This window comes from Schistocerca gregaria, chromosome 3, assembly GCF_023897955.1.
Source record: "Schistocerca gregaria isolate iqSchGreg1 chromosome 3, iqSchGreg1.2, whole genome shotgun sequence".
NCBI classification, from domain to species: Eukaryota; Metazoa; Arthropoda; class Insecta; order Orthoptera; family Acrididae; genus Schistocerca; species Schistocerca gregaria.
Window position 1 is genome coordinate 776,731,951 of NC_064922.1, and position 27,162 is coordinate 776,759,112.

The following is a 27,162-nucleotide window of genomic DNA, read 5'->3' on the forward strand; positions in this document are numbered from 1 at the left end:
CTGAAGCGGAAGATTGTGAAAGACCATAAGTTTAATTCTAAGATATCAAAATTTGAAAACACAGTCTTTGTCGATAAAAAACACTACCAGTAAAACCAACCCCTGTTTCTTTAAGAAACTGAATTCCCATGTATAAAATGTCATATCTCTCAAACTGTATGCTGTACAACAACATAATTTTGCAGTTGCATTCACTGGTATATGTGGATACTGTGCTCAACATTTATTGCAACTGGAGCTAATAGTAAAGTAGTAATAAAAATTAAAACAACATGCCCGATGCTGCAGCCTCACTGCATGAAGAGCACAAAAGGTGGTAGGCAGCAAACTTTTTTCCTTTCATCATTTTGTGGGGGGTGCATACAACAAAAAGTTTTCATTAAGACTTGAAATTGTGTGTAAAGTTTGCAAGAAATTTGCAAGTGCTATCTTTCTCATATGCTGGACAAATATAGTCTGAATCATTAGCTCATCATAAGTTTGTATTGGGGAGGCTATTTTGTGGAAGTGGAGGTTAATGGAGGGCTTTATTTTTTTTAAATGGTTGCGCTCATTAGTTAACTTCGTATTTTGGAGAAGGTATAAATTGTACCATAAAAATAAATAAATACAAATAAAATAGTTGTTGTTTTATTCAGTTTTATCTATTTTGCTAATTTCACATCATCTACATTTAATTTGAGAACCAGTTTAAAGACACGAATGTATCCTGTCATACTTGTCTACACTTAAATGCTCTCTATATTTAAAAAAAAAAATGCTCTCTTATACTTCTTTTTTTAAAAAAGAGAGCATTTTTTCCAGCAAATTTTTTCTTATGTAAATATTTTTAAGCCGACAACTAAAGTTACAACATCAAAAATTTCTTTTACAGTGTGATTTGACTGCATTCAATGAGATTAAGCTGCAGTTACTCACATACTGTGTCAGTATCAACATTGATAGGATAAGATTGCAGATTGAGTTGAGGCCCAGTTTTCTTAAAGTCTTAAAATCTTCATGTGAACCCAGCCTCCAAACTCCGCAGATCTCACTAGTTTTAGCTGAAACACTTTCGGGCACTTTCTGTTTTCTTACTGAAACGAAAATTTCCTTCAACTGCTTGCATTGCAAATAGACCTAGTTTTACTTTGAACAATTTTACATGCCCCCCACATTTCACGTCCAAATAACCCCTTTCCTGCAATGTCACATTCAATTCTTAAATTTTTCGTATATATCAGCTGCAAACATCATCTCACATCTCCTCTCCCAACATCCTGTTTTTGTAGCAAAACCATGAAATATTTCTTTCATGTCCAGAAATAAGAGAATTTTATTCTACAATGCCCAGAATCTTTTTAACACTTTGCCCAGGCTCAACCACCTCACTTGTTGTGGTAAATTGCATTTTCATAATCCAACATCTCATCCTCAAGAAGAGGTCTGAATTATCAGTTGTGGACTGCCCTTGATCTAATCCTGTTCACAACACCAACAACAGGATTGATCACACACTTTAACTCCAGTGCAGCTTTACTAAGGCTCTCCTGAAACAAAATGTAATGAAAAGACAAGATGTCACATTGTCTTGTGCTTATAACTTGTTTTTTAAAAGCTTTACCAAATCTACATTTTCCCACTGAACACTTTGGCCCCATCTGTTGTAATACTTACCATTTTCTTCCAGGGCAAGTCACTTTTTTCCGCACAGTTCACAGCAAACTCGAGCAAGTCCTGACCAGTGGTTCCGCTTTAATTGTAGGGCCTGTAATTCCCCTGTGATGATAAATTTTCATTAATTCCACAGATAAATATAAGTAATTGTGCAATGTCTTCATTATTTATGCTTTCGATCATTGTCAAGGAAAAATAAGCAAAATCCTGACCCGCAGTCTTCAGCTTTTCTGTGAGTTTACTGCTAATTAAGTCAATGCACTGCACTGTAGTCCTTCTTGACAATCAAATGGTTTCTAATTTCCTTTTAACATCATTACACAATATGCTTGCACACACTACCATACATTGCTTCATAAACATGCCATTGAAATAAAGGCATGTTGCGTTTGTTATGGTTATAGGATATCTTCAAATTTGCTTTTGTACCACTATTTTGAAGTGTTGTTTGCTTTGTAAATAATGTTTCTTGCTTCTTCAACCTTTTCACATACTCCACATCTTTCGTTTTGCATTCTTCCTTGGAAAGTTTGCAGCCAAATTGGCTGTTTTGTTTTGTAATGCTGTTTCAGATTGTACTCCTTGAACTTGGTTATTGTTTCATTATACAATAAACACACTGCTTTATTCCCTGTATCAGCAAAGAAATATATGTTTCTCTGTTCTTCATCACACACACGACATTCATCACTAACTTAAATTTTTTCAGAGGCTCCACGGTTCCACTAAAATTGGACATTTATGTTTTTACTGTAGCACAGCCAATTTACTGTTCCGCAGCCAAAATGGAAACGAAACAGATAAACTGGAAAAGCATTCTGCATCATACAATTCCTGCAAACCAGTTTGACACATGGTGAGGTGGCTGATAGGAGCTCTCACATCAGCCACCACACCAAGTGTCAACTGGTTTGCAGGAATTGTATGTACGCTATACATGGGTATTAATATGGCCATCCTAGTGGAAATCTTCGATCATGCACTGGAAGGAAATTTTGGTTCAAGGTAGATTTTTCTGACTATTTCGGCAGGGCACTGTTTGCCCACACCGAACAATGCTGATTTCCTTTTAATCCTTTTCCAATCTAAGTTACTGTCCCTTAATGATCTAAATACCACTCAGCCATTAAACTATTACATGCCTTCCTCCCTGTCTACTGATACTTGTGCAGTTGTAACAGACTTTACAGCTGTTTCTTGTCAATTGTCTTCATATTCATTATGTTGAAATTGTATGTTTTCTTTCCAACTGGGCCTTGGTCTGTACAGCTATAACCATTCAAGTAAATGTTTCCATGCCACTGGAAGTGTCAGAAATTTAAATTTTGTGTGATCCCTTTTAATAGTTTACAATTGTTTAGTTTTTTTTTTTTATTAAATGTGTGCATGCACTAATTCTGAGTGTATGAATATTTCATTTTATAGCTTGGATACACCACCAGGAACAAAGCTGTTTTTCAAGGGTGACCAGCTCCCTATGTCACATGGTTATCTCCTGCTTAGACCTTCCCTTATTGAAGTTCTTGGTGGAAAAGTTCCACACCTTGTTGAAAAATGGGAACTGAATCGGGTATAATTTATGTTGTTCTCATCAGATTACGAAATATATTGCATAAAATTACCACACGGAATAACATGTGATAATCTGGTACAATTTTCATTTTCAGTCCTTAGCAAAACATACTAGAGGCAGAGTTGGGGAAGAAGGTGGACCACCACCATGGATTCCATTTGGTCAGAAAATACTGAAGCCTAACCATCAGGATCGAAATTTTAAGGTAGTTTTTTTACTGATAGTCTGTGAAAATTAGTAGGCATCACTCTGAATGGACAGTGTCTTTTTTTTTTTTTTTTTTTTGAGGTATTTGATCTTGTGAAATTAATTTTGATTACTTGTGGTGTAAAGTAATTTTGAATACATAGACAAATGAATGACAGTATTATGAAAAGAATAGATTGCTACTCAGCACATAGTGGAGGTGCTGAGTCACGGACAGGCACAACAAAAATATTACTAAACAAGTAAGCTTTTGGCCAAAGGGCCTTCTCCTGTGAATTAGATAATATACACAGACACATTCACGCAAATGCAGCTCTCATGCACATGACCATTGTCTCGCTGCTGAGGCCGGACTGTGAGCTACAGCACATTATGGGAGAAGCAATCTGGTTGCGGGAGTAAGGAAAAGGCTGGGGCAGGAGGGGAAATGATAGCAGGGTAGGGGTGGGGATCGGTAAAGTGCTGCTTATGGGAGCATACAAGGAAGAGGTGAAGGAGGATAGGGCAACTAGGTGCTAGGTGCAGTCGAGAGCTTTGCCGAAGGGATGGCCGGGGAGGGGGGGGGGGGTCAGGATAGGAGAGAAGGCCAAAGCCTGTGGGTGCGTTGGTGGAATGAAGGCTGTGTAGTGCTGGACTAGGAACATGGAAGGGGATAGGCAGGTGGAGGACAGTGACTAATAAAGGTTGAGGCCATGGGTGTTACGGGAACATAGGCTGTATTGCAGAGTGAGTTTCCATGTGTGCAATTCAGAAAAGCTGGTGTCAATAGGAAAGATCAAGATGGCACAGTCTGAGGAAAAAGTCATTGAAATGAAGGACATTGTGTTGAGCAGCGTGCTCAGCAACTGGGTGGTCTAGCTGTTTCTTGACCACAGTTTGTTGGTGGCCATTCATGCAGATAGGCAGCTTGTTGGTTGTCATGGACATGTGGAATGCAGAACAGTTGTTGCAGCTTAGATTGTAGATCACATGATTGATTTCACAAGTAGCTCTTCCTTCGATGGGATAGGTGATGCTTGTGACTGGACAGGAATAGGTGATAGTGGGAGGATGTACAGGACATGTCTTACATCTAGATCTTTTACAGGGACACGAGCCGTGAAGCTAGAGGTTGGTAGCAGGTGTTGAATAGAGTGGTTGGTAGCATGGATTGAGTAGAGATGGACGAGGATATTGTGTTGGTTTGGTGGGATGGGTGGGAAGGATACCGGGTAGTATATTGCCCATTTCAGGGCACAATGAAAGGTAGTTGAAACCCTGGCTGAGTCATGGTGGTCCTGAGTCCCAAGGGAAATGCTTCTCTGTGACTGGATGGTGGGATTTGGTGAGATGGTGGGTGGCTGGAGAGGTAAGGTATGAGAGATCTGTTTCTGTACAAATTGCCGGGACGGGGCCCCTCCACGCCCACACCAATGTGGTGACCAAACCAAAAGTTCTACAGTCACCTCTGTATAACATGTTAGTTTTAGAATGAGAAGTCACAGGATGCGGGCTGTAATGTTATCCATGCGTCTGGGTAAGATTACTCATTTAAGTTTCTGTACAAAGTTGGGAGGGTAATTGAAGACTGTGAAGGCCTCAGTGATACCCTTGGTATAATTCAACAGGGAAAGCTCATCATTAGAGATTTTACAGCCACAGGTGGATAGGCTGTATGGAAGGGACTTCTTGGTATGGAATGGATGACAGCTGGGGAGCTGTTGCTGCTCGTTTGTAGGTTTCACATGGACGAAGATGCTGATGTAGCAATCTTTGAGGCAGAGGTCAACATCAAGAAAGTTGGCTTGTTGGGTTGAGTGGGACCAAGTGAAGCACATGGGGGAGAAGGTGTTAAGGGTCTGGAGGAGTATGGATAGGGTGTCCTCACCCTTGATCCAGATCACAAAGAAGTCATTAATGAATCTGATACAGTTGAGGAGTTTGCAATTCTCAGTGGTTAGGAACAGTTTTTCTAGATGGCCCATGAATGAGTTGGCATAGAATGGTGCCATGTATGTGCCTGTTGCAGTATCCTGGATTTGTTTGCAGGTGATCCCTTCGAAGGAGAGGATGTAGTTAGTCGTGGTTACCAGGAAAGAGATTGTTGATTTGGAATCCATGGGATGTTGATAAAGGTAGTGTTCAGTAGCAGCAAGGCCTTGGCCATAGGGATGGTAGTATAAAGGGAGGTGGCATCAGTAATGATGATCAGGGCATCATGTGGTAAAGGAACAGGAGCTGTAGATAGTTGGTGGAGGAAATGGTTGGTATCTTTATGTAGCTGGGAAGTTGCAAGTAATAGGCTGGAGTTGTTGATCTATGAGAGGCAGAGATTCTCTCAGTGGAGGCACAGTAACCACCCACAATGGGGTGTCTTGGGTGGTAGGTATGTGGGCTTTAGAAAGCATTTAGATGGTAGGAGTGCATTGAGTGTTAGGTGTGAGGAGAGAGACAGCTCCGGGGAGAGGTCCTGGATTGGACCAAAGGATTTGAGGAGGAACTGGAGATCCTTCTGGATTTCCAGAATGGGGTTACTATGGAAGGGTTTGTAGGTGGACGAATCTGAGAGCTGTCGGAGTCCTTCCGCCAGGTAATCCTTGCGGTTCAAAACCACAGTTTTGGAGCCTTTGTCAGCAGGTAGAATTATAAGGTGGAGATCAGTTTTTAGATGGTGGATTACAGTTCTTTCCGCAGATGTAAGATTAGCTTGTGTGTTGAGGGACTTGGGAATGACCGTGAGTCAAGGTTCAAGATTAAGAAATTCTGGGAAGTTAACAGGGGTTGAACTGCGAGAGGGGAGGGGGGGGGGGGGGTCTTGGAGATTGATCGATCACGGTTGGATGAGGAGTGAACTGGAGTGACATAAAAGTGTTTCTACTGTAGGGACTGGAAGAAGTAGAGAAGGTCTCTAATAGGTACAGCATGACTGAATTTGGTACTGGGGCAAAAGGTAAAGCCTTTGGGAAGAACTGCTAGTTCTGTTGGAGTAAGGAGTTTGGAGGAGAATTTCATGACTGTGTTTCAGATCTGTTTAGGTTCTAGATTCCTTATGGTGGTGGAAGGGAGTTTTTGAGGGTGGGGTAAGTGTAGTAGGTCTGCAAGGCATAGTTCATCACTATGAGGTGATGTGGTGGAGGCTTGGAGGCTGTTGTAAAGGTGGTGAATAGTGGTAGTCCAAGGTGGGAGTAAGAGGTGAACAGGTTGGGGGATTTTGTGAGACAGCATAGTGCATGTTGCTTTAGTTCCTGGAGGGCAAGAGTTTGTGCGTGAGATGTGATACATGAATTCGGGATTGCACAGCAGGAGAATTTTACAGGTGGAAAGGAGGTATTGCAAGGGGTTTGGGCATAATTCACCTGGTTTTGCAGGAATATGTTGGTGAGGGTTAAGGATTGGTGAAATCTGAACAGATGGTCATTGTGGAAGGAGAGACAGCAATGGTCCATGGTGGAGGATAAAAATGCATAAATAATGATGAATACATGCGAAAAACATCATAGAAATACATCAAAATATGAGGAATAATCAAAAAAAGGCCTGAATGCATGAAGTATGGGGAAACAAGATTAAACCTGTGGAGGTAGGCCGATAGTGAAAGGTGAAAACGAGCTAAAATTGACTTGAAAACACAATGAGATCAAAGATAAAAGTAATAAATGTGTACGTTGCAGGTTGATGTTCAGATATTTATGAAGAAGGGGGCAGCATATATGACTAGATTAGGTGAGGTTTGTTAGTATGTACATGTAGTAAACCAGGACCCCTCCTGTGCTGCCGTAGTCTCCTTATGTCTGCTGTGTGGTACCACATACCTTGGTGGTTTGTTGTTCAGGTGGTGGTTGGGTGAGTAGACACAAAGAAGAGAGAGGGATAGAAGAATTAAACTGCAAACTGAGATAGGAAAACAAAGGGTGCGGGCAGATATGTGGTGAACTAGGAAGGGAAGGTTAGAGAATAAGAGCTTAAAAAAGCAAGTGTAATTGACTGTCAAAGAATAGAATACCAGTGAGCTAATGAAAATGAATGATCCCCGAAACACATGATCTGTTAAATGTCCATGTGGTCACTTCCATGTGTTGCAATAGTTGTGATTAGTAGCATATATTCTTCTTATGTCTTGTACGAACAACTTTCTGGTCTATAGTGATACTGAAAGATATGCATATTTCATGATTTGTCAGTCTGTTGGAAATTTGTACCTGTACGCTATTTAACTTGTAACTTTTAGATAACATTTATTATGTTCACAATTTTCATCACCTTATTGGAGCATGTATTAATCTTCTTGAATGATATACCCAACTCAACAACAAGCAACAGTTGTGCATGAAATAAAATACTGATGGTTCAAATTATATTGTCAGCACCACTTACACATCCTTAATTATTGACAAAAACTATTTTCTTTCTTCAACATGTAGCCTTATTATAATTATTTTCTTAATATTGCCTTTCACTTAAGTCCCTAGAAACAGCGAAGGAGAAGGAAAACAGAGAAAATGCAGAATTCGAAGCGCAAAGGAAAGATGCTATTGCTGAAGCAGCTCGTGGTGGTGCTAAGAAGATTTTCGGAGGAGGCAACAAGCCAGTGAGTTGCTTTGGAATTAATAATAATAGTCACATCACTAAAACTTCCGGGCTGCCAGACAGTGTTGAGAAAAAAAATTGTTCTGTCATAGAAGATAGGTTACTTACTGTCACTAGTTGGGCTAAGTAGTTGCAAGCAATTAAAGCGACGTGCACTATAATCAGTCACTATACTTTATATTTTTTACCCATAATACATTCGGATTTCAATGCCTTCTTCAGCTGACATGCTTACATTTTTAACCCAGTAGTATGGCTCTCACGAATGCAAAGACTGTAGAATTTCTAAAATCCGGAAAGCAGTAACATTACATTGTCACTGAGAACAATCATGCAACGGGAAATCCAGGATGGGATAACAACAGTCACTGACATAAACTGGTTTAATAGAACTATTAAATATAAGCAGTACAATTATGTATTATTCTGTTATTATTATTATGTATTATTCTGATTAACATTTTCAACTGACACTACATTGACTTCATCTGCATCAATACTGTGGCGGAGGGTACTTCTGGTACCACTGACTGATTCCCCTTTCCCTTTTCCATTTACGAATGCCTCGTGGGAAGAGTGAGTGTTGGTGAGCCTTTGTATTGGCTCTAGTTTCTTGAATTTTCTTGTTTGAGTATTTCGTGCGATATGTGTGGGAGGAAGTAATATGTTGTCTCTCAAAATTTCCACAGTAAACCTCTCCATGATGCACAATGCCTTTCTTGTAGCATCTGCCACTGGAGTTTGTTGAGGTTCTCTGTAACCCTCTCGCACTGACTAAATGATCCAGTGACAAAAAATGTCGCTCTTCATTCTCTCTCTCTCTCTCTCTCTCTCTCTCTCTCTCTCTCTCTCTCTCTCTCTCTCTCTCTCCCTCCCTCCCCCCCCCTTCCCTCTTCCCCCCCTCTCCCTCCCTCCCTCCCTCCCTCCCTCCCCCCCTCTCTCCCCCCTCCCCCCTCTCTCCCCCCCTCCCCCCCTCTCTCCCCCCCTCTCTCTCTCCCCCCCGCTCCCCCCCCTCTCCCTTTCTGTCTCCCCTATCAACCATACCTGGTAAGCATACCAAACTGATGAACCAGACTCAAGAATCAGTTGAACAAGTTCTTGTAAGCCACTTCTTAAGTGGATTAATTACGTTTCCTTAAGATTCTACTGTTGAATCTCAGTCTAGCATCTGCTTTTCACTATATATTTGTTTTATGAGGCTATTCCACTTATGATCACTTCGAACAAAAACTCCTAGATATTTTATGACGGTTACTGGTTCCAGCAGTGTGTCATCGTTACCGTAGTTGTACAATAGTGGATGTCTTTTCCTGTGCATGCGCAATACGTTTAAGAGCTCCTGACATATTCTACTACATCATTTATGTATTTTCTTAACAGTAATGGTCCTGTCACACTTTCTTGTGGCAACCCCATTTACATTTGTCAATTCAGTCATGTTAAGAGTAACACTTTTCTGTCTGCATGGAAGTTTTGGATGAAGTCACAATTCTGGTCCGATACTTGGTAAGCTCGTACATCTTTCCTTAAATGGCAGCGCAGGACAGTGTCAGATGCTTGCGAAGTTGAGGAACATGGCATCAAACTGAGCTTCAATGTCAACAGCTCTGTGAATCTGTTGGAGGAATGGAGCAAGCTGAGTTTTGTGAGATTTATGTTTGCGGAATTGATGTTGAATTTTTGTAGAGGAGATTTTTGCTCTCCAAAAACATCATAATGCATTAACATGAAACATTTTCTACAGTTTCGTGAGAGAATAGTGCCAATGATATAAGCCTATAATTATGCACATCTGTTCTACAACCCTTCTTGAATATGTGAATGAAATGTGCTTTTTTTTCCAGTCGCTAGGTACCCTTTCTCGCTCCAGCAATGTATGATAAATTGCTGCTAAGAGGGAGCATGTTTTTTCACATATTCTGTGTAGAGTCTTACATGAATGTCATCTGGCCCTGATGCCTTACTACACAAAGCGATTGTAGTTGCTTTTGTATCCTGTCATCAGTTACCTCAGGATCTGCCATTTTGAAGTTTGTACAGTGATTGAAGAGAGGGAACATTTATTTCAATAGCTAAAAGTTAATGTTTTAGTACACCGCATTTAAAGTTACATTTTTCAAAAGACACTAACAGTGTACTGAAAATACCTTCTCCTGTCCCACTTTGTAATTCAGCAGCATCAGAAAAAATAACTGCAAGCAACTTCCCCAAAGAAGAGACGTTATATATGTTATTGGAAATTGTTGTACTTTTATTGATCATGATATTAAAGTTTTTACCCAATTCTGTAATAAAGTAATAAAGATTCTTTTTCATTTTTCCTCATATAAACATAATAATGTTTCAGCTTGCATGGTCAAAATGAAGCACATTAACCGACTGATAAACTGTAAAACGTTTGTAGTTCAATTGCTGCAGGAAACAATTTGAATGATAATGTCTATTACTTATGCATATCTGAATAAGAAAGCAGTTGTGATTATTTTTTCTTGATGTCACTTTCCCCACAGCTTTTCACTTTCACTCACACATTTTTCTATACATGGCGTTTCTTTGTTACGTATGATTTTTATGCATTTCCTTTGTGATTTGCACTTTGCCTGATCACCTATTTTATCATTTAGCATTTTGGCATTATTTGCAGAAACACCAGCTAAAACACGTTGTTGATGTGCATACATTCCATGCTTTCCACCTTCCAAGTTCAAGAACTCCTGAGTATACTGTGCGTATTACCGAGTTTTTCTCATTTGCAGACAAACAAGGCTTAGTATTTTCCCAGTTTTCAAAAGTGGTGCACCATCATGATTTCCTGCTATAATTTCAAGCCTACTGTTACTCCCATTCCTACCTTCTCACAGTTTTTTGTCACCAAAGACTTGCTCTCTGTCTCTTTGTTAGCACTATCAGTACCATTTTGTTTTTTTAAAACCGTCGTCCACTTTAAGTCTTTTAGCATCATTGTTAGTATTCTGACTGACAATGTTCGCACATGTTTCTGATAATGCACTGCTCTTAAGGAATAATGACATTTTGCTTTGTTTGAAAGACATGCTTAAAATCCTTTTCTTGTAGGCCTACACACACTCAGTTCACTAATAATGCTGCTTACCGAGCAAGCTCACAAGTGATGGATGTTGGAGCTTAGATTAAAGCAAAAATGAGAGCATGAGAATGACAATTCAGTATAAAATGTTTAAATGCATAACACTGTTTCAAAAATTAATGAGCAATCATGTTAAAATAGTTATTGTGCAGTAGTGCTTTCTCTGTATGTCTCCACAAATATAAATTAAGTGTTAAGTTTTAAATATCTAGTTAGTGTGAAATAAATATCTCTCAGGATGGGGAAATCTAAAATCATGGGATGGGATAGTTTGATATGGGGGGGGGGGGGGGGGGGCTCATTTCCAGTTGATGGTCCCTTAATGCTCTTAGGTAAAAAAAAATTTAAAGTACCACATCCTGGCCGAAGATGGGCCACTAAGGGTGGACTGAACTCAGTGTCATCCTCTGCCATGGGCATTACTGGATACAGTATGGAGGGGTATGTGGACAGCACACTTCTCTCCTGATCATCATAAGGTTTTCTGACCTTAGAAATGTACTACAAGGTCAAGTAGCTCCTCTGTGGGTTCACAGGGTTGAATGCATCCTGTTCCAGTTCTCCCACCAAGTTAATAACTTCCTCCTTCAACATGAAGACCATAATTTTAAATGTAACTAACAGATATAGATTTTAGCAACTGATTGTAGAGTCCTTGTATCATTCAGAAAGGTCAACATCCAGTTATGGGCATAACTTCCACAAGTAAGGTTATGTGTAAAGTTAATAGTTATAAATTCTTTGTTGCTGTCAGAGGCAGCATTCCATTTATTGATGATTCTGTGAAGTATTTAACAAATAGTAAGTAAATATTAGTGTGTGTGTGTGTGTGTGTGTGTGTGTGTGTGTGTGTGTGTGTGTGTATTTTTAAGAGTGTAGAAGCAGTCACATAGGCCAGACACGCAGATCATTTGAGATTAGGCAGCACTAAAAAGCAAAAAATACCACACATCAGCAATAGCTACTCACCTGCATGAAACAAAACACCATGTTAACAACACAAGTATTAGCATCATACACATCCAACCAAAAGGCAGAAAACTAGACATCCTTGAAACACTCCAAATATACAAACACCAAATGAAACAACCAGAATCCACCTTAAATGACAATATTTACAATAGTATCATCTCTGTTTTCAGCAGCTGCCTACACTCTTAAAAATACACACACACACACACACACACACACACACACACACACACACACACGTCCTAATACAGGGTGTCTACGACCCGGGAGATCCGGGAAAAACCCTGGTTTTTTTTCATCCAGGAGAAAACCGGGAAAAGCCCGGGATATTTTTAGAATTCCGGGAATTTTTCATTGTTTTCGTTTTCAGTTAAATTTTTGTAATTTTGACTAGTAAGAACTGACACACTAACAAAGGATATTACTGTATCCCGCTACTGCAGAATAATACTTCAACAATAAAACATAAACAAGAGAAAAAAACGAAAATAACTTAAATTGCAAAGGAGATGCGTCATATATGACGACAACACAATTGCTCATGCAGGCTTCTGCCAATTGAAAATGTGTCAAAGGCTTTAGGAAGACTATGCAGTGCTTCATAACAACAAATTGCCTCCAATGAGCGTGAAGTCGCAACTGTTTACATTCGATTTGTTTTAGCAGTAGAGTCACGTTTGAGTAGTAGATTCTCCCGCTTCTGGCAACAGTAATGTGGCTGTTGGCTGTGCAAGCAGTCGCAGCAAGCAGCTAGATACTACCGGGAAAAGAGGGCGCCAAATTCATATTCTTGAGGGAAAAAAAACTTGTTTCACAAAGCACCTAGCATCCAGCGCACGTTTGCCTATCAATTATTCATATAATTTTGAAACGCTTCCCTGTTCCCAGAATGAGATTTTCACTCTGCAGCGGAGTGTGCGCTGATATGAAACTTACTGGCAGATTAAAACTGTGTGACCGACCGAGACTCGAACTTGGGACCTTTGCCTTTCGCGGGCAAGTGCTCTACCAACTGAGCTACCGAAGGTAGGAGACGAGATACTGGCAGAAGTGAAGCTGTGAGTACCGGGCGTGAGTCGTGCTTCGGTAGCTCAGTTGGTAGAGCACTTGCCCGCGAAAGGCAAAGGTCCCGAGTTCGAGTCTTGGTCGGTCACACAGTTTTAATCTGCCAGGAAGTTTCATATCAGCTCACAGTCCGCTGCAGAGTGAAAATCTCATTCTGGAAACATCCCCCAGGCTGTGGCTAAGCCATGTCTCCGCTATATCCTTTCTTTCAGGAGTGCTAGTTCTGCAAAGTTCGCAGAAGAGCTTCTGTAAAGTTTGGAAGGTAGGAGACGAGATACTGGCAGAAGTGAAGCTGTGAGTACCGGGCGTGAGTCGTGCTTCGGTAGCTCAGTTGGTAGAGCACTTGCCCGCGAAAGGCTGTTGGTTTTTGAACATTTTTGAACACATTTTAAGTTGATTTATGAATGAATCATTAGCTGACTGTTGAATGCATGCATAGTGTACGTGATGTCTCTGTTAGGAGAATCCTCGTCGCATCTAGAAATAAACTTTCCACTGACAAAAGGGGACGGGGCTATACGAGCTGAGGGAGTAAAGCTGAACCGAACAGATGAATGATAATCGCTGTCTGACTATGTGGTTGATTGGGTTCGCGAATGATCAGCGTTGTTATAATTAGTGGCGAAATCCATAGATTGAGACTACCAAAATGGAAGTAAATGACTGACAGGAATAACAGGCAAGAAAGATTAGATACTATCCATGTGCGGATGGATGTGTGTGTGTGTGTGTGTGTGTGTGTGTGTGTGTGTGTGTGTGTGTGTGTGTGTGTGTGTGTGTGTGCGCGCGAGTGTACACCTGTCCTTTTTTTCCCCAAAGGTAAATCTTTCCGCTCCCGGGATTGGAATGACTCCTTACCCTCTCCCTTAAAACCCACATCCTTTCGTCTTTCCCTCTCCTTCCCTCTGTCCTGAAGAAGCAACCGTCGGTTGCAAAAGCTAGAAATTCTGTGTGTGTGTGTGTGTGTGTGTGTGTGTGTGTGTGTTTTATTTATTGTGCCTGTCTACCGGCGCTTTCCTGCTTGGTAAGTCTTGGAATCTTTGTTTTTAATATAACAATTATAGTCTGTTTAATATGATTTATTTCGTTTGTTAAGCAGTTCATTCTGGGTTAATTTTCCTTCTCATTTCATCTGAAAGTCATGATTGTGTTCCGAACCTGATTAAAAAGTGGGTAGTGATTTCCTCTGGTGTTGTAATACATTTATAGTAATCAAATTTCTCATCTGTAACCTCTTACTTCCTCATGAGCAAATATATAGTCTGTTTAATATGATTTATTTCGTTTGTTAAGCAGTTCATTCTGGGTTAATTTTCCTTCTCATTTCATCTGAAAGTCATGATTGTGTTCCGAACCTGATTAAAAAGTGGGTAGTGATTTTCTCTGGTGTTGTAATACATTTATAGTAATCAAATTTCTCATCTGTAACCTCTTACTTCCTCATGAGCAAATAAAATATCGACTTGGGTTCAGAATCAAGTAATGAGTTTTAAAGGACAAGATTTTCGTGTTTGGAAGCTACCCTTACTTAAAAGCGGTGTGGATGTGTACGGTATCCGTACAGGTATGAGAACTTTTATGGCAGACCTTCCAAATACAATGAAAATTTGTAAGTTGATAGAATCTAATGTTATTTCCTCTTGTGTTTACAAAATTGTCAGTTTTTAAGCAGAATATTAGATTGTTGTAGTGGCCAGTTCAGAGTTTCTCGCTCATCCCTTTCACTAGCACTGTGAATCAAATTTCACGTGATTGTTCAAGCAAGGTCAATTGAGATTTGGTGTGTAGGAAATCTCGAGCCTATTTGAACACAAGTATTGTTTGATATGCAATACCCTTCAAGATTGTTCAAAATACATTTTTTAAAATCCTTAATAGCCAAAGCTTAATTTATGAATCTAATATGAGCCTTATATTAATGTATTAAACAACATATAAATGGTGATCTGAGCAACAATAATTTGATCTGCGAATATAAGCTGACCCCATATTTTTCGAATGATGAGTTTGGAAAAATCCTCGTCTTATAATAGGGCAAATACACTATTTATTGACTGTCATTTGGAGATAGAAAGTGGAGCAATGGCTGCTACAAAAGGGAATGCCAAGTGGAGAGAAATAAACATTTCTGACATGTTCTTCTGTTAGAATTCAGTATTTGGCTGATAGCAGGGGGAGCAGCCAGAAACAGTTGCACCATGTATAGGGATAATGCCATTGGACAGAGCTCGGCAAGAAAATGGTTTTCTCATTTTGAGGAGGACCGTTTTGACATTAGTGACTACAAGTTCAGGAAGACCTGCAGGAATTGATTAAGATCGTTTGAACACTTTAAACCACTGTGATCTACAGCAGTATACTCAAGAACTGCCAAATGTGATGGACTGGGATCATTTCACCATTGTGCGACATTTGCATGCAATGGGGAAGGTTAAAAAACCTGATATATGGGTGCCACATGCTCCAAGCCAAACTCACAAAAATCAACTGGTGGCCATATATGCATATCATATATGCATGTATCATTGCTAGTAACTAGAAATGGTGTCTTTATGCTAATATAAGGAAAAGAAAGGAATGGTTGAACCCAAAGCAGCAACTTCCCATACGAATAACTGTATGCATCCACAAAAGATAATGTCATGCATCTTTTCGAACAGTGGTGGTGTGATGTACTATGAATTGTTTCCCCCGAGGTGTAAACATCACTGCTGACATTTATTATTAAGTGAGATGTCTTACAAATGCATTCCAAGAACAGAGAACAGGAAGACCACGTGAAGTGATGCTACTCTAAGATACGACTACCTGAATTCTGCTAGACTGATAAAAAATACCATCACCTTTTCTGCTATCTAACAAACAGTTTTCGAGGAATTTCCTTTGCAGATGAAAATGCACCTAAAAAAAGTGTTTTGATGATTTGTTCACCTCAAAACCATGAGATTCCTGAAACTGCAGAATTAAAAAGTTACTCCAGCATTGGCAGACTGTTGCAGTGAAGGAGAATATAAGTCACTGTTATGTATATCTGTTCTGTTTATTAAACTTACGGGAAAATGATACGAACTTACTGCAGCAAGCCAGTACATATTACCTTTATGTATTTGTCAGTTATGTTTGTGTCAGCAGAACAACTAGCAGTAACCCTTTCAGTTTTTGGCCAAAACTTTGAACTTTTTTTTTTCTTGCTGATATTGTACTGACTGTTGACTTTTACAATGAAAATTTACTTCCAAGTTTAGGATAATGCTAGAGTTCAATATAAACAGTCATGACACTACTCTAAAAGTTGTTATTATTATGATGACAGTAAAAATAACATTAGTGCACCAGATGACAAGGGAGCCATCACATATTTAAAAAAAAAAATTGTTAGTTTTTCATCCCTCACATAATTTATGAATCAGTTGTTACATTTTTGCCTCCCAAGATTAGTGTACCTTTCAGACACAAATTATTGTAAAATAACCACTTATATAGCTAAAACACATGAATCAAAAGACAAGCTACATATCAGTGATGAAATACTTGTAAAATTTGTTGTAATTGACACTTAACCTTACTTAGAAATGTGTGCTTGTGAATTAATACAAAAAATAGTTCACCTTTTATTGTAACTGTATGTAGATACCCACTGCGAAATTTTGAACTGCTTGTGAGGAAACTGGACTCCTTACTACACTATCTGCACACAGCAGCAAGACGTTAATAGCCAGTGGCGACTTCAGTGCAGATTTTCTAAAAGATTCTGATAGTGTGAAAAGCCTATGGAAACCTTTTTGGGATCCTGCAGTTTGATCTCTAAAATTATTTTTCCAACTCGGGTGGATGAAGACAGTGGACCCTGCGTGATGATGTCTTCTTTAGTGAAGTTCAGAGCAAGAAAAGAACTGTTTACTCAGTCACAAATGCTCTCTCTGATCATGGTGCACAGTTGGTTAGGATAGAGAAGATAGTGCCTTGTAGTAAGAATTTCCTTCGTGAAAATCAGTTAGAATAATTAACTACACCAGGATAAAGTTTTTAAGAGTAGTTTAAAAGAGATGACCTGGGATAAAATTTATAATGAATCAAATTCTGACATAAAATTTAATCTATTCCACAATAAATTTGTATCATTATTTGAAAACAATTTTTTGTAAAAGATAATCAGAATGAACCTTAAAATGTAATAGAAAAGAAACATGGATCACTAGAAGGATTAAATCACCTTGTGAAAAGAAAGTGGAAATGTTTCTGTTGCCAAGAACAAGTAGATATTACAGTAGTTGCTCACTACAAAAACTACTCAAAATTACCAAGAAAAATTATTAAAAAATCAAGTAAGATGTACATAATGTCAGAAATCAGTAATTCTGACAACAGACTTAAAGCTATATGGAATGTAGTGAAATGAGAAACAGGACTGCTAACTACAGAGCAGGATAACATCGCTATTGAATTGAATAGATGGGTATAAATGATGAGTCTCACATAGTAAATGTATTTAACCCTTTGACTACTGGGGACGTGTTAACGTGTCATGCCTCGCCGTTCCCCTGGCGCACCCAATGTATGAAGTGTAGCCATTGGGTTTCCCTACAGTGCTAAGGACATGTTGATGCGTACCGTGCCAGTGGCCTTTTCACCGCTAGGGATGAGTTTAAGCGTGCCGAGTCACAGCCACCTGAGCGCAACAGACGTGTAAAAATGCAGAGCTGTCTTTCTGCCCTGCTCTTCCAGTAGATGTTCAGTGGTCTGACTAGAGTATGTATATGTTTGTTGCTGTGTTCCCTCTTTGCAGAATTCGACTTCAGTTCCTGTGTTTTAGTCCATTTTCTTGTTTTTTACGGGAGAAATGTCACATTGCCGTGGTTGCACAGATAAAGAGATACTGGAATGCTTGCTAGGAGTGACAGTGAATGTGAATTATCTGATGTTGCTAGCAGTGATGAGTCTTCAACAGAATATAAAAGCTGTAGCCCTCAGCCCTTTACATCAGAGGGGAGAGCAAGAATTACAGTCAGCAGTTCCTCTGAATCTGAGGAACCAGAAAGTGTCAGTGAAATGGTTCGGAAAAGAGCGTGCTTAAGTGACACGTTTTCTGGAAAGAAACCGTTTTCCAGTCATTAAACCACTACTTTGATGATTTGAGTTGAGGGCATAAATGTCAACTAGATACTGACCCAAGCATTCTTTAATTTTTGTGACATTTATGTCTGAAGAACTGTTGCAATTTATTGCCGACAAAACAAATTGTTTTTACATTTACACCAGACAAAATACTACAGAAGCTGAGAAATCTCGACTGTCAAAGTGGAAAGACACTGGACTTGAGGAAATGTATTATTTTGTTGCTATTTGCATTCTAATGGCGCAAGTTAAGAAGATAAATTAAGTGATTATTAGTCCAGAGATACACTTTTGAACACACCAGTTTTCAGTGAAGTCATGTCCCAAGATCATTTTTGTCTACTTCTGAGAATGCTATGCTTCAATGATAACTCTGAGAGTACTGGAGGCGACAGTCCATTTAAAATTAGGCCGATTGTTGACAAAGTTTGTAAGACGTTTTGTAATTCATTTCGTACCCATCAGAAGCTTTGCATAGATGAAAGTCTCTTGCTGTGCAAAGGACGATTATGTTTCAAGCAATTTATTCCAACCAAGCGAAGTAGATTCAGGATAAAGACATTTGTACTATCTTGACTCTCAGACTGGGTATATTTTGGATTTTATTGTACGAGGGTTGGAACTTAAATAGTGGCAACTATTTATTCACAACTGATACAAAAGAGTTACATGTTTGCACCTGTTACTGTTACTCAAAGTAGTCACCAGTGTTGTGTAGAACCCGTTGCCAGCGATGTGGAAGGCGTAGTATACTTTTAGCAGAGCCTGTTCTGTTGATGGAGTGAATGGAGTGGTCTACTGCCTGTTGAATCTCTGGTAAAGTTCTCTAGCAAATGCATTGTATTACTGCTCGTTTTTGGAGCATCACCTGCAACCAGCTTTGCAAAAGAAGCGGCAACACTTTCTGCACAACCTACCCATCATTTTGCACGACAATGCGCGGGCGCATACAGCGCAAGCTGTGGCTTCTCTGTTCGGTCGATGGGACTGGTAAGTGCTGTACCATCCACCATACTCCCCGGACTTAAGTCTTTGTGACTTTTGATTCTGAATATGAAGGAACCACTTTGTGGCATTTACTTCAGAACTGTTCCAGAGATTTGATAGGCAGTAGACTGCTCCATTCGCACCATCAACAGAACAGGCTCCGTTAACAGTATACTACACCTTCCACACAGCTGGCAACAGCTTCTACACAGTGCTGGCGACTGCTTTGAAGGACAGTAGCAGGTGCAAGCATGTAACTCTTTTGTATAGTTTGTGAATAAATAGTTGCCACTATTTAAGTTCCAACCCTTGTATATACAGGCACAACAAAAGAAATTTGGTTCCACAATTTAGATAAAAGTGGCACTGTAGTGGCTACTCTAATGGGACCATATTTGGAACAATATCATATTCTCTATGTCGATAATTGGTGCACCAGCCTGGACCTGTTCCTCTGGCTTCACAGCCGTGGCACTGTTTGTAAGAATAGGTGCATCTTGCCAAAACTGCAGAAGAAATTAAAACGAGAAACTGAGTTTAAGGCCACTGACTAGATCCTTGCTATCAAGTGGCCGCAAGTGACACGACACAGGTGGTTGAAGCACAGAATACTGACAGAAATACTGGTGAAAAAATCAAGAAAACGCTATGTATTGTAGGTTACAATTTGAGTATGGGTGTAGTTGACTGTTGTTACATGTTACTGAGCTCAGTGTGATCAGTGCGTAAGACTGTGAAATGGTACAAGAAATATTTTTTTCACATTCTGGATGTGTACATTCTAAGTGCTCATACTCTCCACTGATTGGTAACAGGGTGAAAAATGGAGCTCAGCCGAGTTTTGCCTTTCTCTCGTAAGGGAGATTGTAGAAAAATGGTCTGCGCAACTCATAATCAGTCCAAAAGTATTCAGCACAGGGTGGGTTGGGGAGCACGTGCCGATCTGGTCCCGGCTGCGGCTCTGAGGGACAAGCACTTGGCACAGGTAGCAGGATTAGTTCGCAAGCTGCGGTGCCTCAGCGTACCAAGCAGGTGGTGCGCCTCCAGCAGTCAAAGGGTTAATACTTATTTCTGAAATATAGTAGAAAGCATAGGGACAAACAGTTGCAAGACAAAAATCTCAGCAGTATGTTAATAAAGCTCCTCCCAGAAAATTCAATTACATGAATGGATCATCAACTTGTTCTTCTGAAATTGAGAAAATTGTACATTCTTTCAAAAATAATAGAGTACTAAAGATTTGTTCCCATGTAACAAGCCTGGCTTTATCTGAGGTAGATACTGCATCATTAACTAAAGGTATTTTTTCATGGAGACTGAAATATACTGTTGTCAAACCCTTTTTAAGAAAGGTGATAAAAGCGACGTAAATAAATACAAACCTGTTGCACTGCTGACAATTTTCCAAAATCTTTGAGAAGGTGATGTATTCTAGAATAGTATCTCACTTTAGCAACAATATCATCGCTTTCGTGATGTAGATATTCTGTGGTTTCCGTGAATCGCTTCAGGCAAGTTCCAGGACGGTTCCTTTGAAAGACCATGGCCGACTTCCTTCTACATCGTTAACTGTTTCGATGTAACTGATGATAGTGCTGTTTGTCTCCTCCCCCAAACCAACCAACCAACCAAAAACGTCAACCTAAGCAAATCACAGTTTGGCTTTCAGAAGAATTGATCTACTGAGAATACCATTTACATGTTCACTCACCAGATTTTACAAGCATTAATAAATAAAATATTGTTGGTTGGTATTGTCTGAAACTTATCTAAGGCATTTAACTGCGTCAACCACAGTATTCTCATAGATAACGGAAGTTTTATGGGATTAACGGTGTAGTCAACCAATGGATAACATAATATCTAACAACAAGAATACAGAAAGTTGTACTTCGTAATCTAACCAGTAGTCGAGGTACATAATTCTGACTGGGGAGAAATCATTTATGGGGTTCCCCAAGGCTCAGTCTTAGGTGCACTGTTGTTTCTCACATATTAAACAACATTCCATCAAATAAACAACAAGTAGAATGTATTATTTCTGCAGATGACATTAGTATTGTAATTAGTCCAGGCATACATGCAGAAAAACAGTAAGCAGTGTTCTTAAAAGAACCAGTAATTGGTTTTCTGTTAATGGTCACACTCTCAATTTTGAAAAGACTCAATATTCAGGTCTGTGCACATCAAAGGGTACTACATCAGTGATAAGTCTCACACATTGTGAGGAAATAATAAACAAAACTTCAAAATTCATAGGTGAACATATTGACGTGAATTTTAATTGGAAAAAGTTCATTTTGGAACTCCTAAAAGACTTAGTTCAGCCACAATTGCATAAAACAACTTAGTTTAGCCACATCTGCAGTTAGAATCATTGCAAATCTTGGGGAGGGACAAATCAGTATGTTGACATATTTTGCTTCTTTTCATTCAGTAATGTCTTGTGGAATAATGTTCTGGGGTAACACATATTTAAGGAAGAAAGTCTTCATTGCTCAAAAATGTCCTGTAAAAATAATGTGTGGTGCTCTCATATTTGAGACGTCTGTTTAAGGAGCCATGTGATGCAGCCCCCAATGATCAATATTTCCTTCTTATCCCACTTGGTAAATCTACCCTGACCCATGGTTCTGGGTGACTTTCTGAATTCCACCCATTTTCGTAAACCTCTCCAGTCCTTTCCCCTCACCCTTCTTCCTTCCCCATGAACACTTCCACCAGTGCCTCCAAAAGCCTGCACACATAAAACCCTTTTTTATATGTGTATTCTTCTGTCACTGCTTGATGAGTAGATCTTTTATCTATACGTTTACATTATTTTGTTTAAGGAGTGGAACATTGTGACTACTGTTCCACACTATATTTATTCCCCCATGAAGTTTGTTGTAAATAATCCACTGCAGTTCAAAAGAAACAATGATGTGCCAGAAAGGGAGATGACATTCATCACTCCACATTAAGGTTGTCCTCAACACACAAAGTGTGTGGCACAATGCTGCAACTAAAATTTTTGATATGTTACGCAGTGATATAAGGATTAGATTAGATTAGTTTTTCGTTCCATAGATCCGTGTTGAGGAGATCCTCGTGGATGTGGAACATGTCGCTTTTTTAAAAAGAAGCTGAAATAACTATACTTATAGTATGAATATATACAATACATCATTTGTTTCTATTAAAAAAATTCGTCAGTGGAGTAGAAGGAGTTGGCCACTAGTAAGTCTTTCAGGTTCCTTTTAAACTGATCTTTATTTGTAGCTAAATTTTTTTGTGTTTGCTGGCAAATTATTGAAGATGAGTGTTCTGAGTAGTGGACCCCTTTTTGAACTAAAGTAAGTGCTTTTAAGTCCTTGTGCAGATCATTTTTGTTCCTGGTACTGTATGTATGAACTGAGCTGTTTGTTGGAAAAAGAGATATATTATTTAGGGCAAATTTCATTAAGGAGTAAATATACTGAGAGGTAGTAGTTAGTATACCCAGTTCTTTGAAGACGTTTCTACAAGACGTCGGTGAATTTACTCCACAAATAATACGTATTACACGCTTTTGGACTCTGAAAACTTTTGTTTGACTTGAAGAGTTACACCAAAATATTATACCATATGACAGTATGGAATGAAAGTAGGCAAAGTATGCAAGTATTTTTCACTTTTATGTCGCCTATGTCTGCTAACACTCTAATTGCAAATACAGACTCCCTCTTTAACTTGTCCAGATCCTCCCTCGCCTTGTCTAGGTCAGCTTGAAGAGCTGCAATTTTCCCTTCCTGTTCATGTTTTCCTATCTCTACTGCAGATCTTACAATACCACTGGTGAGCCTCATTTGTGTCCCCATTTCCCATGCCACTACATTCGCCCCAGTGAAAGAAACTACAACACACATCACACCATACCCCAGAACTAACGATCCTACAGCATGTCACACACTTCTCACTCATGGCAAAAACAGAAGTCATATAAACTGATTTAAGTACTGATTAATACGTAAACAAAGGACCCTAGAAACTATTCAGTAATGAATAAAAAAAAACTGTTGACTACATATAAGTTTAAGTCACTGTTTACTTACGATAAGTGCACGTGAAATTAAGCCTAAAATCTGTGCTATAGGCGCAAGAAGGAAAATAAACTTCTTACCCCGTTTAATCTTATTTTACACTTCACTAACACTTCCACTAATGTAACAACACTTGTAATATATTTATATCAACTGGAAATGTTTACCTATAAGTTTAATTCACTGCTTACTTACGATTCGCGTGCGTGAAATTAGGCCTAGGATTCGTCCTACAGGCGCGAGAAGAAAACTACGCTTCTTACACCATTTAATCGTATTTTATACTTCTCGCTAACACTTTCACTAATTTAACAACACTTATATTTATAACACCTGTAGACGTTTAAAAATAGCTTAATAACAACTCTTTTTATAATTATTTAGTGCAGCAAATACTCGAAGAGTCCGCGTTGGCGCAGTGTTGCCAGGCAATGTCTGACAGACAGGAAAGTAAAATTTGAAAACAAAGTGAGAAAGTTTCTCCTTGATAACTCCTCAGTTCCATGGGATAATTTTTGTTATTGTAATGTGTAAAAGGTGGTGGATAGAAATTACTAACTTAAATCTGTATATTTAAAAAATAAAAGAACAAAATTTAAAAAGCTTATAAATATTCAGAATGTAGCTATTTTTACAAATTAATTTGCAATATGAATGTAAAATGACTCATTCCACATTGTTAAGACTGATTATGTAAATGATGCATAGAATATGGACCTAACATGGGGCATTTCACAGACTTAACAATCCTCCATCAAAAGATCCAATCAATAAAAAGTAAAATACAACTATTAGAAGTTGAGCTCCAATCTTTGAACTGCACAGTAGTTTGCATTACTGAGCAGTGGTGTAGAAACACAGAAATCCAACATGTATTATTATCTTGGTATGAAAAGGCAAACTCTTACTGCAGAACTACTTCAAGGGGTGGAGGATCATGCATTTATATCAGAAAAGGAACATGTTTCAAATCCAGACATGACCTCAGTACCGTAAGTGAAGAGAAACACTTTGAAATATCAACTATTGAATTAACAGGGCATGATATCACCAAGAAATTAATCATTTTGTGTGTGTATAGACCTCTCAGTGGTAGTGTGGACACTTTTTTCAGTAAGTTAACAGAAGTTCTAGATAAAGTCTCAAGTATAGAGGTCAACATAACTCTGTGTGAGGACATTAACATCAACACTAACATCCTAAATGAATCCAGCAGCACCTTCATAAACATCCTTCAAAGTTTTGGCATGTCCCTGTTGGTCAGTAGTGCAACAAGGGTTACCACGACAACTTCATCAGTAATTGAGCATGTGGCCACAAATATGGACAGGGAAAAATGTGATGTAGTTGTAAAAGATCTCGAACTATCAGACCAATGCTGTCAAATAACAACAGTAAAGTCAGGCATCGAATCATTCCCTAAACTACAAGAGTACAAGCGACATCTATCAGAATTCAAAATAAAAGATTTTTAAAGGAACTAGAAAAACAAAGCTGGGATGAAGTGTATAAGGAAACCAATATGAATATGGAATTCTCTAAATTCTCCGCATTGTTTAAATTGAACTTTGAAAATGCATTTCCAAAAGTATGCATACAAAAGCGGATGGATAACTGCAGGTATTAAGAAGTTCTCCCAAACACTTAAACACCTCAGTTCCATGAAAAAGATTCACAATGATCCAGAATTCTTAAATTTCTATCACAGTTACAAAAAGAGATATAGGAAGGTGCTGATTGCTGCAAAATAGTCATCTAATGACAAAATGGTATATAATGCAGAGAATAAAAGCAAAGCAGTCTGGGATGTTTGTAAAAAAGGAAGCAGAGAGAGGCAAACAAACACAGAATAACATACTGCTAAGAGAGGGGGATAATGTAATAAATGATCCTCAGCACTTAGCAAATTATGTAAATGAGCATTTTTCAAGTATTGCAGAGAAGTTACAGCAAAAATTCCCCCAAACAAATATAATACCTGTAAATAATGTTGCACTAAATACAATGATTTTACTTCCAACCACAGAGAATGAAGTCAGTAAAACAATTCAAAAACTAAAAAATAAAAAGTCAGCAGGCTTAGATGAAGTACCAGTGTGTGTATCCTCTTTCTGAGCTCAACATCTCACTCATTATGGAAGGATTCTCACTCAATTTTGCAGGATAAAAAATTTTGCAGGATAAAAAATGGCCCAGAGATCACCTGTGTGTGTGTGTGTGTGTGTGTGTGTGAGAGAGAGAGAGAGAGAGAGAGAGAGAGAGTGTGAGCGCACGCGTGCGTGCACACAGTGAGTGGAGTGTTATGAAACAATGTGTGTATAGTGTGTGCAAACTAACAGGACCCAAAAGAATATAAACCATCTTTTATGAGTAAGAGGCATGGACAAATTCCTCCCTGTGTACATAGGAATGACATAGTAAGAACACATCATAAACTACAATATGTCGATTACATTATGGTTCACTTAAATATGTGTATTATCTCAATGATTCTCTTGCAAATAATCTATCACTGAAAATGTTGAGGCATCAGTGTGCTGTCAGATTGGTGAACAAAAAGCCATATTCATTAGATATGGAATACGAAATAATTTAGTGCATTAGTGAAAGCAGACTGGCTTTTAATAGAGAGAGAATTGTCGAAATTAGGTTTTCCAAGCATTTTCAGAAAACTGAACCCCTGTGAAAACAAATTGTTGTGAAGTGGGATCATAATAATAAATAAATGCAATTAACATAAAAAAATAAGTGAAAGTTCAGTTCATTCAGTGCTTTTCAGTGACTGGTAACAGGGGACAAGGCTAGAATGGGATCATTGAACAGCATCTGATTTTAGAGCGAAAGAAGTACAGTCAATGCCAGATTATGACTGTAAAAACAAAGGAACTATTGCAATGAAGGTTTATGATTATATATTGTTAAAAGGCAGGAGGAACTAACGGAGAATGTTAGTAGTTGCGTGTTGTCATTTTTGTTTCTAGCCTGGAATTTCCATAATTGTTCTTAAGTTTAGGCTAATATTTCATAGCTACTAAGATTCACAGCCACATTTTTTTTTCTTTTCTTCCCAGTTACTGGATCACAACGTGCAGCAGATTGTAGATTATGGTTTTACTGTAGAGCAAGCTGAATACGCACTTCGTCAGAACAGGAATAATGTTCAAAGAGCTTTAAAAGTTTTGCAGGTATGTGATTTCATGTTCACAAATTTTGAACTCTAAAATAATTAATGCATGTAATGTATTTACTCATTTTTAGATTGAAAATCAGATGTATTTACACAGTATTATAGGAACTTGAAAATTATATAATAGTATAGAAGGCATATTGCAAAAATATCTAAAGAGAAATCAGTATTTTATCACCCCAGTAGATGTCTGATTCAGCAAAGCAGGAATCATACATTTGATTTTGAAAGCTTGAAAGTATTACTTCCTTTTAGCCTTTGTTTTATCTCAGTTCGGTCTGTTACGTGACATGTCCTTGCATCAAAATTGTCATATGTAGTGAGTGGGTGCAGTGTTAACCACATTGCACTCACATTTGGGAGGCCAAACATTTATATCCATGTCCGGTCATCCAGATTTAGGTTTTCCGTGATTTCACGAAATTGCTCCAGGAAAGGATAGAGCATTTCCTATGAAGGGCCCTGCCAATTTCTTTTCCCATCCTTGAAATATTCTAAGCTTAGCTTCGTCTCAAATGACCTCTATGTCAATGGGACATTAAACCCTAGTCTTCCTTCCAGCCTTGCTTCTACAAAATTGTGATTTATTTTATTGACAAGAATGAATGCATGCTCATAAGGATGGAATGACAGTGTGAGAATTCACAAAAATGTGTAAAATAGTATA

The 27,162-nt window shown here is 38.7% G+C and overlaps 1 protein-coding gene across 2 annotated transcripts in view; it reads left to right on the forward strand.

Annotated features, from left to right (window-relative positions):
* The window catches only part of LOC126354169 (tudor domain-containing protein 3), a 156,623-nt gene that overhangs the window by 50,913 nt on the left and 78,548 nt on the right, over positions 1 to 27,162 (forward strand). For both annotated transcript variants that reach the window (XM_050003604.1, XM_050003605.1), the window contains exons 5-8: positions 3,082 to 3,226; positions 3,324 to 3,434; positions 7,878 to 8,003; positions 26,380 to 26,493. In XM_050003604.1, the coding sequence (XP_049859561.1) occupies positions 3,082 to 3,226; positions 3,324 to 3,434; positions 7,878 to 8,003; positions 26,380 to 26,493 (496 nt within the window). The remainder of the gene's footprint in view (positions 1 to 3,081; positions 3,227 to 3,323; positions 3,435 to 7,877; positions 8,004 to 26,379; positions 26,494 to 27,162) is intronic.